The 16607-nt window shown below is 43.0% G+C and overlaps 1 protein-coding gene across 1 annotated transcript in view; it reads left to right on the plus strand.

The window, feature by feature from the left end:
* The first annotated feature begins 11386 nt into the window (after window positions 1-11386).
* Window positions 11387-16607, plus strand: part of LOC143138681 (uncharacterized) — a 42821-nt gene continuing 37600 nt past the window's right edge. Inside the window, exons 1-6 of the mRNA XM_076299101.1 lie at window positions 11387-11448; window positions 13085-13185; window positions 13767-13896; window positions 14895-15161; window positions 15457-15594; window positions 16288-16439. Coding sequence (XP_076155216.1) covers window positions 13767-13896; window positions 14895-15161; window positions 15457-15594; window positions 16288-16439 — 687 coding nt within the window. The 5' untranslated portion in view covers window positions 11387-11448; window positions 13085-13185. The remainder of the gene's footprint in view (window positions 11449-13084; window positions 13186-13766; window positions 13897-14894; window positions 15162-15456; window positions 15595-16287; window positions 16440-16607) is intronic.

Raw genomic sequence — 16607 nt, forward strand, 5'->3', positions numbered from 1 at the left:
TTTACTTAGTTACTTTTCAAAAACACACTAGCTATACACAACCTGAATACGCTTTTTTAAAACTTGGTTTTATTAGTTTCAATCTTAACTTTTTTGGTGTGTATACTCTTTCATTCTAATAGATGTAAATAAAATACAGCAATAAAATAATTAAAACCAAAGTCTCTATTAACATTTACATCTTTTAACAGTTGCAGTGCAGAGAGGAGTAATGCATTTACCAAAACAGAAAATGCTGTTCCATGCCACATTTAGGCTGTTCTGATGTCAAAGAAGAGTATGTGTTTGAACTGTGTGTGTGCAGTGCCGTTGCTGGCTATTTTGGTGCCCAAAGCACAAATAAAATGATATTGTAATATATATTATTTAAATGATAATAATGACAATCATTTTAGTTTAAAATATTTCTTAAGAAATACTACTAATTTGATGCAGTTCATTTATAAATGGTGCGCTGTCACTTTAAGAGCGTCTACACAACTCTCATAATGATCAGCTCCATTCAAATATAAGCCATTGGCTAGTCCACAAACTCCACATTTAGCACAATATTAGCAATAATGATGACGATATTAAGTTGGTATAAACAGCTAGCTAGACATTTTCTGTTTGCAATTAAAAGTGATAGCTATCTAAGTGGAATGTGTTTCAATCGGCATAGGCTATGGGCTTCATGTAAATGCTTAGTTTAAGGGAAACGAATTATTGAAGACTTCAACACTCACCAGCCCCATTACAAAACGGCAAAGACCACATTATATTTTTGTCCATTTTCCAAATCACAGTGAATGCAGCCAAAATATTATAATTTTTATTTTTTTTATAACGGGCCAGTAGGCTACAGGGAACCGGCGACGTCCTCTTGAGTCTATTTTCACCTGTTGCTGCAGCCGTCATGTCGGGATCTGGGGGTGTCTCAATGAGTTTCACATTCCGGCTTGCTAGGTGCTTGCTCAGATTTGAGGTGGAATTTTTCGCTGTAGACAACATTTTTCTTCCCACACAGTGTACAGCGTTAATGTTTTTTTGTAATGTCTGAACTGCAATGAATTAAATGCTCCATGCTCGCGCTCTCTCCCGCACTCCATGTCTTGCACACCTGTGTCTGTTGTTTACATCTATGTCACGCAGCTACATCATTGTCACGAGTTCGTCTCACAAAGCAAAATCCATACAGCAAAATCCCAAATTCTTTTACTGTCTATGGCAAAATCACGGTTTAGTAACGCAGTAACGCAGGCTGCTTGCAGGAAAGTAAAGTAATCTCATTACTGTTTTTGCAATTGTAATCCCTTACTTTACTAGTTATTTGAAAAAAGTAATGGGATTACAGCAATGTCAGAGGTTATTGCCAATGCTACCCATGTCATGCAAGGTCAGAGGTTATTGCTGATGCTGCACGTTCTGTTTGTCAAGTAGTCAAAACATGAGCTAGGCCAGAGAATGTGACGTGGAAAATTAACCACTTCCTGAACCTCCAATCCAATCAGCACTCTGATGTCATAGACCCGCAGGAGACCACCAAGACGAGAGATGCTGAAGACTGTTAATCCTTTATTCACCGTATTGCAGTGAGAATACACTGTCAGGCAATAGAGTGATGAGTTGCAGCTGCTACCCCGATGAGATCTGATCTGAGTGTGCCTGAGCTCTGCCCCTCAGGGCCTGAGATGCGCCTCCCTCTCCAGGAGCGTCATCAGGCTATACTATAGACTATACTACTTAAACGGCACCGAAAATCAAGAAATCCAGTGGAAACTAGATGGTAGAAGTGTGTAGGCCAATCTGCCCAGCAGCTTTTTCTACTTTGTCACCTAGAGTTTGACAGGTACGATCTTTCAAAACGCCATGTTATTTCCCATAGACATTTGACGACCGAAGGTTGGATGGATACGGAAGTTAGGAGGCGGGACTTATTCTGGAGAGGTCTATATCAGAGAATGTCTAATAAGGGGAGAACCTTCACTCTCTGAACTCTTCCGGTGTGGTACTGCATCTAGGGGCGCTCGCGGGCGAGTCCAGAATGAATGGAGGTCTAGCTGTACCCCTCAAAATCCACTTTTCTCGGGATAGAATTTTTTTTCAAGTAATTTGAATATTGTATTCGAAAGGGGAGACAAAGACAATACACTAGGATGGATCGATGAAGGTGGCCTAAATGATATATTTTTGGAATGCTTGCAGTGTGTAGGTGTGATTTAAGCTATAATAAGCTATATTCCACCCTTCTGTGTGCTTAATAAAACCACGTGCCAGGATGAAATCACGGTTCAGAGTGACGCATTATTTTGAGCGCGGGTACTTTTTAGGGTATTGTAGAAGGATGGATCGATGAAGGTGGCCTAAATTATATATTTTTGGAATGCTTGCAGTGTGTAGGTGTGATTTAAGCTATAATAAGCTATATTCCACCCTTCTGTGTGCTTAATAAAACCACGTGCCAGGATGAAATCACGGTTCAGAGTGACGCATTATTTTGAGCGCGGGTACTTTTTAGGGTATTGTAGAAGGATGGATCGATGAAGGTGGCCTAAATTATATATTTTTGGAATGCTTGCAGTGTGTAGGTGTGATTTAAGCTATAATAAGCTATATTCCACCCTTCTGTGTGCTTAATAAAACCACGTGCCAGGATGAAATCACGGTTCAGAGTGACGCATTATTTTGAGCGCGGGTACTTTTTAGGGTATTGTAGAAGGATGGATCGATGAAGGTGGCCTAAATTAAATATTTTTGGAATGCTTGCAGTGTGTAGGTGTGATTTAAGCTATAATAAGCTATATTCCACCCTTCTGTGTGCTTAATAAAACCACGTGCCAGGATGAAATCACGGTTCAGAGTGACGCAATATTTTGAGCGCGGGTACTTTTTAGGGTATTGTAGAAGGATGGATCGATGAAGGTGGCCTAAATTATATATTTTTGGAATGCTTGCAGTGTGTAGGTGTGATTTAAGCTATAATAAGCTATATTCCACCCTTCTGTGTGCTTAATAAAACCACGTGCCAGGATGAAATCACGGTTCAGAGTGACGCATTATTTTGAGCGCGGGTACTTTTTAGGGTATTGTAGAAGGATGGATCGATGAAGGTGGCCTAAATTATATATTTTTGGAATGCTTGCAGTGTGTAGGTGTGATTTAAGCTATAATAAGCTATATTCCACCCTTCTGTGTGCTTAATAAAACCACGTGCCAGGATGAAATCACAGTTCAGAGTGACGCATTATTTTGATCGCGGGTACTTTTTAGGGTATTGTAGAAGGATGGATCGATGAAGGTGGCCTAAATTATATATTTTTGGAATGCTTGCAGTGTGTAGGTGTGATTTAAGCTATAATAAGCTATATACCACCTGTGTGCTTAATAAAACCATGTGCCAGGATGAAATCACAGTTCAGAGTGACGCATTATTTTGAGCGCGGGTACTTTTTAGGGTATTGTAGAAGGATGGATCGATGAAGGTGGCCTAAATTATATATTTTTGGAATGCTTGCAGTGTGTAGGTGTGATTTAAGCTATAATAAGCTATATTCCACCCTTCTGTGTGCTTAATAAAACCACGTGCCAGGATGAAATCACGGTTCAGAGTGACGCATTATTTTGAGCGCGGGTACTTTTTAGGGTATTGTAGAAGGATGGATCGATGAAGGTGGCCTAAATTATATATTTTTGGAATGCTTGCAGTGTGTAGGTGTGATTTAAGTTATAATAAGCTATAATCCACCCTTCTGTGTGCTTAATAAAACCACGTGCCAGGATGAAATCACGGTTCAGAGTGACGCATTATTTTGAGCGCGGGTACTTTTTAGGGTATTGTAGAAGGATGGATCGATGAAGGTGGCCTAAATTATATATTTTTGGAATGCTTGCAGTGTGTAGGTGTGATTTAAGCTATAATAAGCTATATTCCACCCTTCTGTGTGCTTAATAAAACCACGTGCCAGGATGAAATCACAGTTCAGAGTGACGCATTATTTTGAGCGCGGGTACTTTTTAGGGTATTGTAGAAGGATGGATCGATGAAGGTGGCCTAAATTATATATTTTTGGAATGCTTGCAGTGTGTAGGTGTGATTTAAGCTATAATAAGCTATATACCACCTGTGTGCTTCATAAAACCATGTGCCAGGATGAAATCACAGTTCAGAGTGACGCATTATTTTGAGCGCGGGTACTTTTTAGGGTATTGTAGAAGGATGGATCGATGAAGGTGGCCTAAATTATATATTTTTGGAATGCTTGCAGTGTGTACGTGTGATTTAAGCTATAATAAGCTATATTCCACCCTTCTGTGTGCTTAATAAAACCACGTGCCAGGATGAAATCACGGTTCAGAGTGACGCATTATTTTGAGCGCGGGTACTTTTTAGGGTATTGTAGAAGGATGGATCGATGAAGGTGGCCTAAATTATATATTTTTGGAATGCTTGCAGTGTGTAGGTGTGATTTAAGCTATAATAAGCTATATTCCACCCTTCTGTGTGCTTAATAAAACCACGTGCCAGGATGAAATCACGGTTCAGAGTGACGCATTATTTTGAGCGCGGGTACTTTTTAGGGTATTGTAGAAGGATGGATCGATGAAGGTGGCCTAAATTATATATTTTTGGAATGCTTGCAGTGTGTAGGTGTGATTTAAGCTATAATAAGCTATATTCCACCCTTCTGTGTGCTTAATAAAACCACGTGCCAGGATGAAATCACAGTTCAGAGTGACGCATTATTTTGATCGCGGGTACTTTTTAGGGTATTGTAGAAGGATGGATCGATGAAGGTGGCCTAAATTATATATTTTTGGAATGCTTGCAGTGTGTAGGTGTGATTTAAGCTATAATAAGCTATAATCCACCCTTCTGTGTGCTTAATAAAACCATGTGCCAGGATGAAATCACAGTTCAGAGTGACGCATTATTTTGAGCGCGGGTACTTTTTAGGGTATTGTAGAAGGATGGATCGATGAAGGTGGCCTAAATTATATATTTTTGGAATGCTTGCAGTGTGTAGGTGTGATTTAAGCTATAATAAGCTATATACCACCTGTGTGCTTAATAAAACCATGTGCCAGGATGAAATCACAGTTCAGAGTGACGCATTATTTTGAGCGCGGGTACTTTTTAGGGTATTGTAGAAGGATGGATCGATGAAGGTGGCCTAAATTATATATTTTTGGAATGCTTGCAGTGTGTAGGTGTGATTTAAGCTATAATAAGCTATATACCACCTGTGTGCTTAATAAAACCATGTGCCAGGATGAAATCACAGTTCAGAGTGACGCATTATTTTGAGCGCGGGTACTTTTTAGGGTATTGTAGAAGGATGGATCGATGAAGGTGGCCTAAATTATATATTTTTGGAATGCTTGCAGTGTGTAGGTGTGATTTAAGCTATAATAAGCTATATTCCACCCTTCTGTGTGCTTAATAAAACCACGTGCCAGGATGAAATCACAGTTCAGAGTGACGCATTATTTTGAGCGCGGGTACTTTTTAGGGTATTATAGAAGGATGGATCGATGAAGGTGGCCTAAATTATATATTTTTGGAATGCTTGCAGTGTGTAGGTGTGATTTAAGTTATAATAAGCTATAATCCACCCTTCTGTGTGCTTAATAAAACCATGTGCCAGGATGAAATCACAGTTCAGAGTGACGCATTATTTTGAGCGCGGGTACTTTTTAGGGTATTGTAGAAGGATGGATCGATGAAGGTGGCCTAAATTATATATTTTTGGAATGCTTGCAGTGTGTAGGTGTGATTTAAGCTATAATAAGCTATATACCACCTGTGTGCTTAATAAAACCATGTGCCAGGATGAAATCACAGTTCAGAGTGACGCATTATTTTGAGCGCGGGTACTTTTTAGGGTATTGTAGAAGGATGGATCGATGAAGGTGGCCTAAATTATATATTTTTGGAATGCTTGCAGTGTGTAGGTGTGATTTAAGCTATAATAAGCTATATTCCACCCTTCTGTGTGCATAGGCCTAATAAAACCATATGCCAGGATGAAATCACAATCAAATGTTAAAAGATAAAAACGCTTGTTTTTTTTATTCCATCACATTGTCTTACAACCTTTTGGCATGTGGCAGTGTCCGTTTCAGTTTGTGCTTCTCTTCTTCAGGGCCAGGCTCCACAGATTGTGTTTTGGCTGGATGAAGCACAATTAAGGTGTAACAGTGTGTAAATATTCAAATATTACAATACAAAAAATATAAAACCAACTGTCAACACTGCAGTTTTGGAAGAATATGTGCAGTTCAAATGCAGGAAAATACAGTAGCCTACTTTGGACAAGGAAAAAACTTCATTGCACTACGTAGTAATGCAATATTTACTGAAATGTTAGTGTACTGCATTCTACTTCAGAAAAATGGCAGTAGGCCTGGTCGTTTTTGTCCTTTGAATGCAGATATTTGTTTGTACAGGAAGACCCAAAATATTTAAACAAATAGGCTAGCAATATGACTGATGTAATGCCAAACATGACACATAACTGTAAAAGCCAAACATAACACATAATTGTAAAAGGTTTAGCTGGAATCGTAGCACACAGGGCACTACTTTTGACAATTAAACCATAACGTGAACAATAATGTATTAAGCTAATTAGGATAGGCTACCACATGTTGTTGTTGGTAGCCTACTTAAACTTACTTGCAGGCTAATTTCGCTTTCAATTGGGTTGAAATTGCACAAAGATCGGCCTATCTAGACTTTGAACTCATGAATAAAGGGTATTAATCAATATGAGCATATTTTAATCGAAAAAAAAAAAAAACCTCGAACTATTATTTTATTTGGCGGACGACAAAGTAAGTTAACTTTCCCTACCTTTCTCCACATGCAGCGTGCGGCGTGTTTACGTTTCTGCTCAATTATGGGCCAATCACAATGTATTTCACGTAGACGTAGGCACGTAAAATCCACGTTGCTTCCGTGTTCTGAGTGTGGTTGTGGCCCAGTAACCAGGACTGCGTTATACCAGAGCCCGTCTACGGAGAGCCTTGGCACTTCCTATTAAGCCCCATTGCATCGAAGTTGGTTGCAGTTCCATTAGAATTCCACTGGGGGTGATCGCAGGCGAGTGCAGGTTGAATGGGGGTCTATGGAGCTAGACGGCTAAATGCATCTCTTTCACCTGCTTGTCGTGGAAGAATCGTAGATTTTATTGTAGTTTATGCAAGTTCAATATATATTTTAGATCTAAAGTTGAATGAACGAGTAGTTATGTCCTTTTCATTTCTTACAGGTTGGGTCGTTGTTGCCCATATCACGCTAGCATTGTGCTAATGAATGACGTCATTGACATAGTTGAAAGGCTTTTTAGAAGACTTACGTGACTTCAAAAAATATAACAAGCAACAGTGTGTATTTTCTTTGCCTCTCCTAGCGAATGACAAACACGGATGCCACAACAAAGGTTAAAACATACACTCACTAATCCTAAACAAACAACTGTATTTGCTTAAAATATAGTGTAAGATGCTCGTGAAAGAATGATATGCAGCTTTCAAGTGACAAAAACGGCAAATTCCCAAGTTCACATTAAAACTGTTGGACATGAAAGGCCACATGGACTACAACGTGACGACAAAAGTGATGACGAGCCCCTAACTGGGCAACTCTGTTAGCAAAATCTAGCCCCAGTTTCCGACCTCTGACTCACACATTAAGTGACGTGAATGACGCGGAATTATGATGTTTTCACTCGGAGAAAGGTTTTGCCGAAGCCCATGAACGCTAGGTTAGTGAGGCTTCGTGGTGTTTCAATTTGGTTTGGACAGGTGCACAGCCTTACCGCGCGAGCCAATTACCCGAGTAAACACCTGTTTGATCTAAATTACAAAGTCCCAGAATGCTTAAAAGTCATTCAAACACATCCTATCTTTGTGGGTTTTTTGTGAGGAGAGAGATTTTGAGAGATATAGCGACATAGAGACATATAGAGATAGCGATTTATAGTGCATTCTTGTGATTGATAGGTTAGTGATATAGATTAGTTGACAGGCTAGAGACAGACAGTGAGCGATAGTTTAGATAGATATAGTCTAGTGACGTTAATATTTAGATAGTAGCAGAAGTAAAAAAATATATGACTGATGCCTTTATTTCAAGAACAGCTGACCCTTTGAAATACTGGCATGAGAGGAGAGTGGTTTATCCAAACCTAACTGTGATGGCCAAAAAATATTTGTGCATGCCAGCAACAAGTGTGCCTTGTGAAATAATTTTTTCCAAGGCTGGGGAGGTTTATTCAAAAACAAGAAACAGATTAAATGCCAAGACGGCAGAACAACTGTTATTCCTAAATAAAAATGTATGTTGACATACAAAAAATGTGTTGTTTATTTTTCCCATGTTGTACCTGTTTAGTCTAACCTGCTTCACATGTATCCTTTATTTCCCTACAACATGTTCCCAAAAAAAACCCTGGGCCATAAGCATAGCCTACATTTTAAAACCATTGTAGCATTTTCCTCTCCAGCATATTCCAAAGGATAATGTACTGTAACGTCGGCGCAAAAGACAGTGTTCGCGTTCTCCCGCGCAGGGGATCCTGGGATACGAGAGCGAACATTTGGGGGGTTTATGTCGTTATTCTCCTTAGTTTTAAGTGTAAAGTTAGCGTCTTTAGTGTGACATGTTTCCCTTTTAGTTCTCCCTCGTGTGTGATCCTTTTTGTGTGGGGGGCTGCGACCTCCCCTGTATGTGTGTAGTGTGTGTCTTCTTGACCTGCCCCGTGTGTATTGTGTTCTGGGTCTAAATCTGTCTGTGTCACTGCTCTCGTTCCCAGTGAATAAACCTTTTGATTGCACAACTGTGTGGTTCGCTTTCAAATCGTTACATTGGTGTCAGAAGCGACTTTCGAACATGGCCTCCACTCAGCGGGAGAAGCTGGGAGCGGGAGACCTCATCACTGGGTGGAGGCCCACGCAAGAGGATCCAGAGAGAGCCCTTGTCAGGGCTACTAAAAAGCTCGAGGCCTTCTATCGTGACTGCCGCCGGAGGAGAGGAGCTGTTACCGGGACCTGCCTGCTGCCATGGGAGGAGATCTGGCCGGAAGAAGCGGTCGCGGAGAAGACGACGCTGGCCTGGGTGCGGACTCCACGGCGAGCCGCGGCGCGTGAGCAGAGCCGAGGGAGTGCGGCGAGGAAGAGGTTCCTAGACGATGGACGGTTGGCGGAGCCGCTGAGGGCAGCGAACTCACGACGGTGGGGCAGCTTCGTCAGAAAGGCCCTCTAGAGTGTGACTGTTTTTGTGTGTTTTAACTTTTGGGTGCGTGTGAGGGGCACCGTGCAGTGCTAGGCGCTAGTTCTAGTTGGCCTGTTGGCCGGCGCCTTTTGAAAAAAGTTTGTGTGTGGAGTTCGATAGCACGACCATCTCGGGGGTCGTGCCTTCGCCGAGGCCGCGAAGGAGTGGAACGGGCCGGGAACAGAGCAGTACGGCTCTGCGAGATGGCAACACGAGGAGGGACGCCGAAGACGGTAGCTGCAGCGGGAGAGCTCAGCGCGGTCCGGTTGCTGCGGAGTCGGTGCCTGTCTGTCCTGGTCGACGACTCGGCGGAGTGGCGTTGGCGCAGCTTCATCTGGCCCCCCCGAACCCCGGTGCTTGGGACAGTGTCGACGGTTGTAAGGCCACCTAGGGCCCCGTCTGGAGAGGAGGAGTGCCGTGGTGACACGCCGCGGAAAGTGCAGCCTGAGGGCGGCTGCTGAGAGGGAGCTGGTGACGAGCGGGTCGGCCACGTGGCTGCTAGCACGCCCGAACTGGATTGCTAGCAGCGTGGCGCCCCGTTGAGTGAGCTCCTGCGGCGCGTGCACCCCACGTGAGTTGGCGGAACTTTCGCACTGAACTGAGTGGCGGGCGACGCGCGCCGACGTTAGCATGTGGCTACCTCGTGGGCATTGCCGAGGACGGCAATGGCTTGTTGGGGGAGCTGTGTAACGTCGGCGCAAAAGACAGTGTTCGCGTTCTCCCGCGCAGGGGATCCTGGGATACGAGAGCGAACATTTGGGGGGTTTATGTCGTTATTCTCCTTAGTTTTAAGTGTAAAGTTAGCGTCTTTAGTGTGACATGTTTCCCTTTTAGTTCTCCCTCGTGTGTGATCCTTTTTGTGTGGGGGGCTGCGACCTCCCCTGTATGTGTGTAGTGTGTGTCTGCTTGACCTGCCCCGTGTGTATTGTGTTCTGGGTCTAAATCTGTCTGTGTCACTGCTCTCGTTCCCAGTGAATAAACCTTTTGATTGCACAACTGTGTGGTTCGCTTTCAAATCGTTACAGTACTATGAAACTGAAATAACAAAACATCTAACTGGCAGATATAAAAATATTCTAGTTATTGAAGGCATATAGTCTGAAATTTCTAAGCACCAGCAGGGAATCGAACACCGCACGCGAATGCAAATGTGTTAACCACTCAACCACGTGGCTGTGGACGAAATCTTGCGTTCCATGTTGGCTATTTATATTCTTCGTCTGAAGCAGTTGTGCTTCACGGTCAAAATGTGATGGTGACATCTAGTGGCTAGTTTTGCTAACATAGAGTTATGGGTGTCGGATTGTTTCGAAACCTCGACACATTCCGGCGCAATTGCTTCGAACGTTTCGTTGTTTCACAAAGCCTCGTTCTGCCCATCCCTAGCAATATTACATAATACCAACGCGATTTTCGAGTTGTCTCGAACAAGGCATAACAAATCCCCACTGAAACACAAGCTAGGTAACATTTGCATTAAAAATATTCCAAATCAGCATTTGCATTAAAAAGAAACAAATTCTCAGTTAACTTTATTTAAAATGTGTTTTTATTCTGATTGGATGCATGCATGCATGCATCTCGACTCTCACCCATCGTGTCTCAGCTGCCTCTTGTGGTGCCACACATTTCCGCTGGGGCAAAGCAGCAACAACGTGACTGAAGGATTCAATGTAATAAAGGTTTGCTGGTCAAGTCAAGGTAGGCAACGTCGCCATATCAACTAAACCGAGTGATCCAAGCGTAATAAAGCATAATGTATTAATGTAGGGTACTTCATTTTCGTCATTACGGGAATTGAAGTTTGTGATAATAAGACCAAGTTTGCGTCCTCTCCATGTGACTAGTGGTGAAGTCACAGGCTAGCTGGAAGGCTAATAGCGTGTCTTAAAAAAAAAAAAGAATTTCAACATGAAATGTGCACTGTAATATTTCTTTTAAAACGTTGTTAAACTCGTTTTAAAAAGTTTCCCTTCATAATAACTTAGAACATTTTGCAGGAGGTCTCCAGCTAGTTAGTGAGGAGGTTACACGCTCATGACATGTAGCGTGCTAAGCCACGGCGAAAACAGCATCTGTAAACCACTCCTTCCTAATCACGTTCTTTGCCTCAGGAGGAATGAAAAGATCCGAAGCCGCGTCTTCCACTCCAAATGAGGAATGCCCACCTGCCAAGAAACTTCTCTCTCCAGCTGGTGAGATAGATACCTACGGCTATATCAGTGATCACTGTAATATGTATGAATCATTGTTTTGATATGTTTTGGTTAACGTTTACGCTTTTACACATGAGGAGGGCCGTAGCGTGTCGACTTTGTGCTTAAATGCTTAAGCTGCGAATGGAAAGCAGCAACTCGAAATGTCCATGTTGTGTAAGTGTGTAAACTGGTGTTCTCCGATAAAGACAAGATTAAACTAAATGGTCAAAGATCATTTTCATGTCACGACGTTATAGAAAAACTTAAAATACAAACAATATTGTGAACGTGGAGCTAATTGTCATAAAACAGGGTTCGTACGTTTTGAGAAAAAAAACTTGGGAAAGTTATGGAATTTGAAAATGGAAATTTCCAGGCCTGGAAAAGTTTTGGAAAACAAAAACACCCCAATAGTTTGGGAAAAGTCATGGAAATTTGCGTGACCCATTGCAATTCAACTGAGACATATATCGCGTGTCTGCAGATCATGTCGCATTTTTCCTTGTGTCTGTCGCGCAGAGACCAGAGATCGGCCTTTTCTGAAAGGTCTTACTTAGCCTACTCTGCCCTCCCTCTACGCATTGGACTCGCTTTATCCATTGCCGTAGAACACACAAACAAACAGTGGAAGGGAGTAGGGAGAGGGCGGAAAGCCTCGGTTGCATTTTTAAATTCGACGTTGTAGGCCTACGATATGTGCTATGCCAGGAAAATAGATCTATTAATTTAATCACGTCTAGCTTTACTTGGATAAATAAAAGTTTTTTTTTATTTTATAATTGTCAGCTTACGTTTGGTGCATTTGCCTTTTAATCCGTTGTTTAGTCATGCAAGGACCGAAAATATTTCAGTCGATGTCATGTCATGCACACGTTGTAGCCCATTCCACGTTGTTGGCATTGAAATAATCCCTTTCACTGTTGCAGAGTCAATTTTGTGAAGATTCAGAAACGTGGATGTGTTGCTGTCAGCATGTCAGTAACGAGTGTGCCAACAAATAATGTAGGCGCAGGTTTGCAGCTGGATGGCCTTTTGCGTTCGCGATAGCCTACTGGGAGGCTACAGCCCATATTACTAGCATGTGTGTGCGGCGCTACAAACTGCGTGAATTAAACACGCAATTACGTGGTCATGATGAACCGACAGAGTTAAGAAGAGCTGATTAGTAAATGATCAGACTATTACATTAATCAGGATTTCAATGTGTGGAGGATATTTGTCTACAGTAGGCGATCACATAAAGTTTAATGCACAACTTTGCTTAATATAATGTAGGGCTGAAATATAGCCTTATGTGCCTACTGGTTTGTCAGTGTTGGCCTACATTTTGTATGCATTAGAAATACATAGGTAATTTTTAATTTTAATTCAAATTTCCCAAGGACTGTTTCGAAAGAATGGAATTCTATTTTTGTAGGCTAGTTGATGTTTTAGGGAATATTAAGTCATGGAAATTTGTCAAAAAATCATGTAAAAGTCATGGAAATTCTCTATTGTATAAAGCAGTAAATGGTCATTTGTGTAAATTATTGTTGATTATATATCTGTTTAAATTATATGGCATTATTTTGGTACTGAAAAGAATCCTGTTGTCATTCCTCTCTCTTTCATGTGATGTCTGTGGCGTCTAGAGGCGATTGCAAGAGCGACATCAGGAATACCCCCAGTCTTCAGTCATCAGCTGAAGGGTCATCAAATAGCCCGACTGCATACGCTGGGGCCAATAGAGACAATGTAAGCGCGCCTCAGACGCTCCTCTGACACAGAACACACATTCAAGGCACGTGAAACAAGCAGGAAGTAGATACCAAATCAGCAGCTAGTGTTTCTAGGCCTAGATTAACATCTTGTGATTGGTGTCAAATCAGCAGCTGGTGTTTTTAGGCCTAGATTAACATCTTGTGATTGGTGTCAAATCAGCAGCTAGTGTTTTTAGGCCTAGATTAACATCTTGTGATTGGTGTCTAGAGAGTCCCTTTGAGAATGTGGGCAGTTGCAAAGGCAGGTGATCGTCTCAGAACAGGTGATCACCACAGAGCTAGTGCTAGTGGTGACAGCCTGGTGGATGGGGTGGGTTTGTGCGTGCGTGCGTGCTTGTGCGTGGTTTGAACAGCCCTTGCCCCTGTTTCTGGCAAGTGGACAGCACATCTGAGATGTCAAAAAATGCTGTGTGTGTGTGGACACCACATCTGAGATGTCAAAAAATGCAGTGTGTGTGTGGACACCACATCTGAGATGTCAAAAAATGCTGTGTGTGTGTGTGTTGACACCACATCTGAGATGTCAGAAAATGCATTTGCTGTGTTAACTCCCAGATGGACAGCGTGCGTGTCCTCCTGGAGAAGCACAGACTCCTGCAGCACTACGGGGCCTTGGCCAGCCTGGGGGTGGAGGATGAGAGGGACCTCCTGGACAGCGTCACTGACCAGGATCTTACAAACATGTGTGAGTAAACAACGTCAGGACAACAACTGTTTGGGGCAGCCGTGGCCTACTGGTTAGCACTTCGGACTTGTAACCGGAGGGTTGCTGGTTCGAACCCTGACCAGTAGGCACGGCTGAAGTGCCCTTGAGCAAGGCACCTAACCCCTCACTGCTCCCCGAGCGCCGCTGTTGTTGCAGGCAGCTCACTGCGCCAGGATTAGTGTGTGCTTCACCTCACTGTGTGTTCACTGTGTGCTGAGTGTGTTTCACTAATTCATGGATTGGGATAAATGCAGAAACCAAATTTCCCTCACAGGATCAAAAGAGTATATACTTATTCATGAGTGTCAGTTGAAGTTAGTGAGAGTGGAGAGAGTTCTTCTGTTCCTCTAAAACATTCCAGAGGTGCTTGGGTTCCACACTCCTATCACTGAATGCCAGGTGCTAGGCTTCCCATAGCTCATACTGTATCTCAGTCAAAACACCACTCCCTTTCAGTTTAAGAAGCACCAGCTCTGTACAAGAAACCCAAGCTCTGTAACTTTCCACTGAATCAAACTCCATCTCTGAATTATAAGCTCTGTAACTTTCCACTGAAGAAAACTAGCTAGCTCTCTGTCTTGTTTGAACGTCAACAGAAGTGAAATTATATTATAGTATATGTTTATTTTATTATTTTATTCATTAGGCTATTTATTCTAATGTAGTCTTACCAACTTTTTAAAACTGTTGTTCACTTTTAATTTTAACTATTGTATTGTTTTTATTTGTAAGTCGCTTTGGACAAAAGTGTCTGCCAAATCCCATAACCATAACCATAATAATATACATTTACATCGACAATAATATACATTTACATAGATAATAATATACATTTACATAGATAATAAAAGTTTTTTTTTTACTTTGTGCTTTCTCTCTCTCCCTTCTCCCTCTAACTCCCCCTCTGTTTCTCTCCCTCCCTCTCTCTGTTTCTCTCCCTCCCTCTCTCTGTTTTTCTCTGTTTCCACTGTGTCCAGCTCTAACTCAGGTGGAGAGGAACCGCTTCAGGAACATGCAGGTGTTTATCCGTAAACTCGGACCAGAGGACGTTCCTTTCCCCCATAAGATGGAGGAAGCCAAGCCAGCAGATGCCTACAAGATGGAGGAAGCCAAGCCAGCAGATGCCTACAAGATGGAGGAGGCCAAACCAGCGGATGCCTACAAGATGGACGAGGCGAAACCAGCGGATGCCTACTGCCTGCTCTACACGTTCCCTAAATGTGCAGGGAAAAGAGAAGTCACTGGCAAGTCGATCGTAATATTGATGCTGGCACTAGGCCTGTTTTAGAAATATATTCCCAGAGTGATGAGGTGGGTGTTGTTGTTTTAGAAAAACAGCAGTGTGTGTGTAATTGGCAGACCCAGCAGGCCCTGTAATGATGGAAACACACACGCAAACATGTACACACACACACACACACACACACAAACACACACACACACACACACACAGGCCCCGTAATGATGGACACGGGCCTCTGCTCTGAAAATGGAGGTTGCTGTTTGTAAACAGTTGTTTACATGTTTGTTTACGCCCAGGCTTGGATCCTGGACAGAACTCGGTGGAGGACGTCCTGTTCAGGATTGGTCAGAAGGAAGGCATTGGTCATAACATGGCGGTGTGCCTGTTCACTGATGAAGGCATGCCTCTGAGTGATGACCCCTTCTTCAACACATGTGAGTCAGAAGAACACACACACACACACACACACACACACACACACACACACACACACACACACACACACACACTCACTCTCTCTCTCAAACATTGTCTCTCACACACACACATATCCATGCAAACATGTACACACACACACACTCACACACACACTCACTCTCTCTCTCACACATTGTCTCTCTCACACACACACATATCCATGCAAATATGTACACACACACGCACACACACACACACACACACTCACTCTCTCTCTCACACTGTGTCTCTCTCACACACACACACATATCCATGCAAACATGTACACACACACACACTCACACACACACTCTCACACTCGCTCTCACACATTGTCTCTCTCACACACACACACATCCATGCAAACATGTACACACACACACACACACACACACACACTCACACTCACACTCGCTCTCACAAATTGTCTCTCACACACACGCATATCCATGCGAACATGCAAACATGTACACACACACACACACATGCAAACACAAACAAATTCAAAGAGACTCGCTTTCGCACACCCACACCCCTTCAAATGCACAAACACACACACACACACACACACACACACACACACACACACACACACACACACGTGTGCATGGTAGTATCTGTGAGAAAGTATTGTGTGAAGTTGTGTTGTCTGGTCTGTGGTGCCTCCCCAGGGTCCCTGAGCGAGCGCCATATTGAAAATAGAAGCGAGCTGTACGCCATCTTCACCCCAAAGGAGAACGTGAGGTCGCCGCCCCAGAACCCCGCATTGAGAGAGGAGGGGGACGTCGGAGACCACACGGTCCGCTGCCACGTCATGCTGAGGGTCAGTCAACAGGCCGACACACACGCACACACACACACACACACACGGTCCGCTGCCACATCATGCTGAGGGTCAGTAAACAGGCCGTCACACACACGCACACACACACACACACATGGTCCGCTGCCACATCATGCTGAGGGTCAGTCAACAGGCCGTCACACGCAC

Source organism: Alosa pseudoharengus, unplaced genomic scaffold, assembly GCF_046254945.1.
Source record: "Alosa pseudoharengus isolate Yale_2024_CS ecotype anadromous, Long Island Sound unplaced genomic scaffold, YU_APseudo_1.1 YU_APseudo_1.1_scf_21, whole genome shotgun sequence".
Lineage (NCBI taxonomy): Eukaryota > Metazoa > Chordata > Actinopteri > Clupeiformes > Clupeidae > Alosa > Alosa pseudoharengus.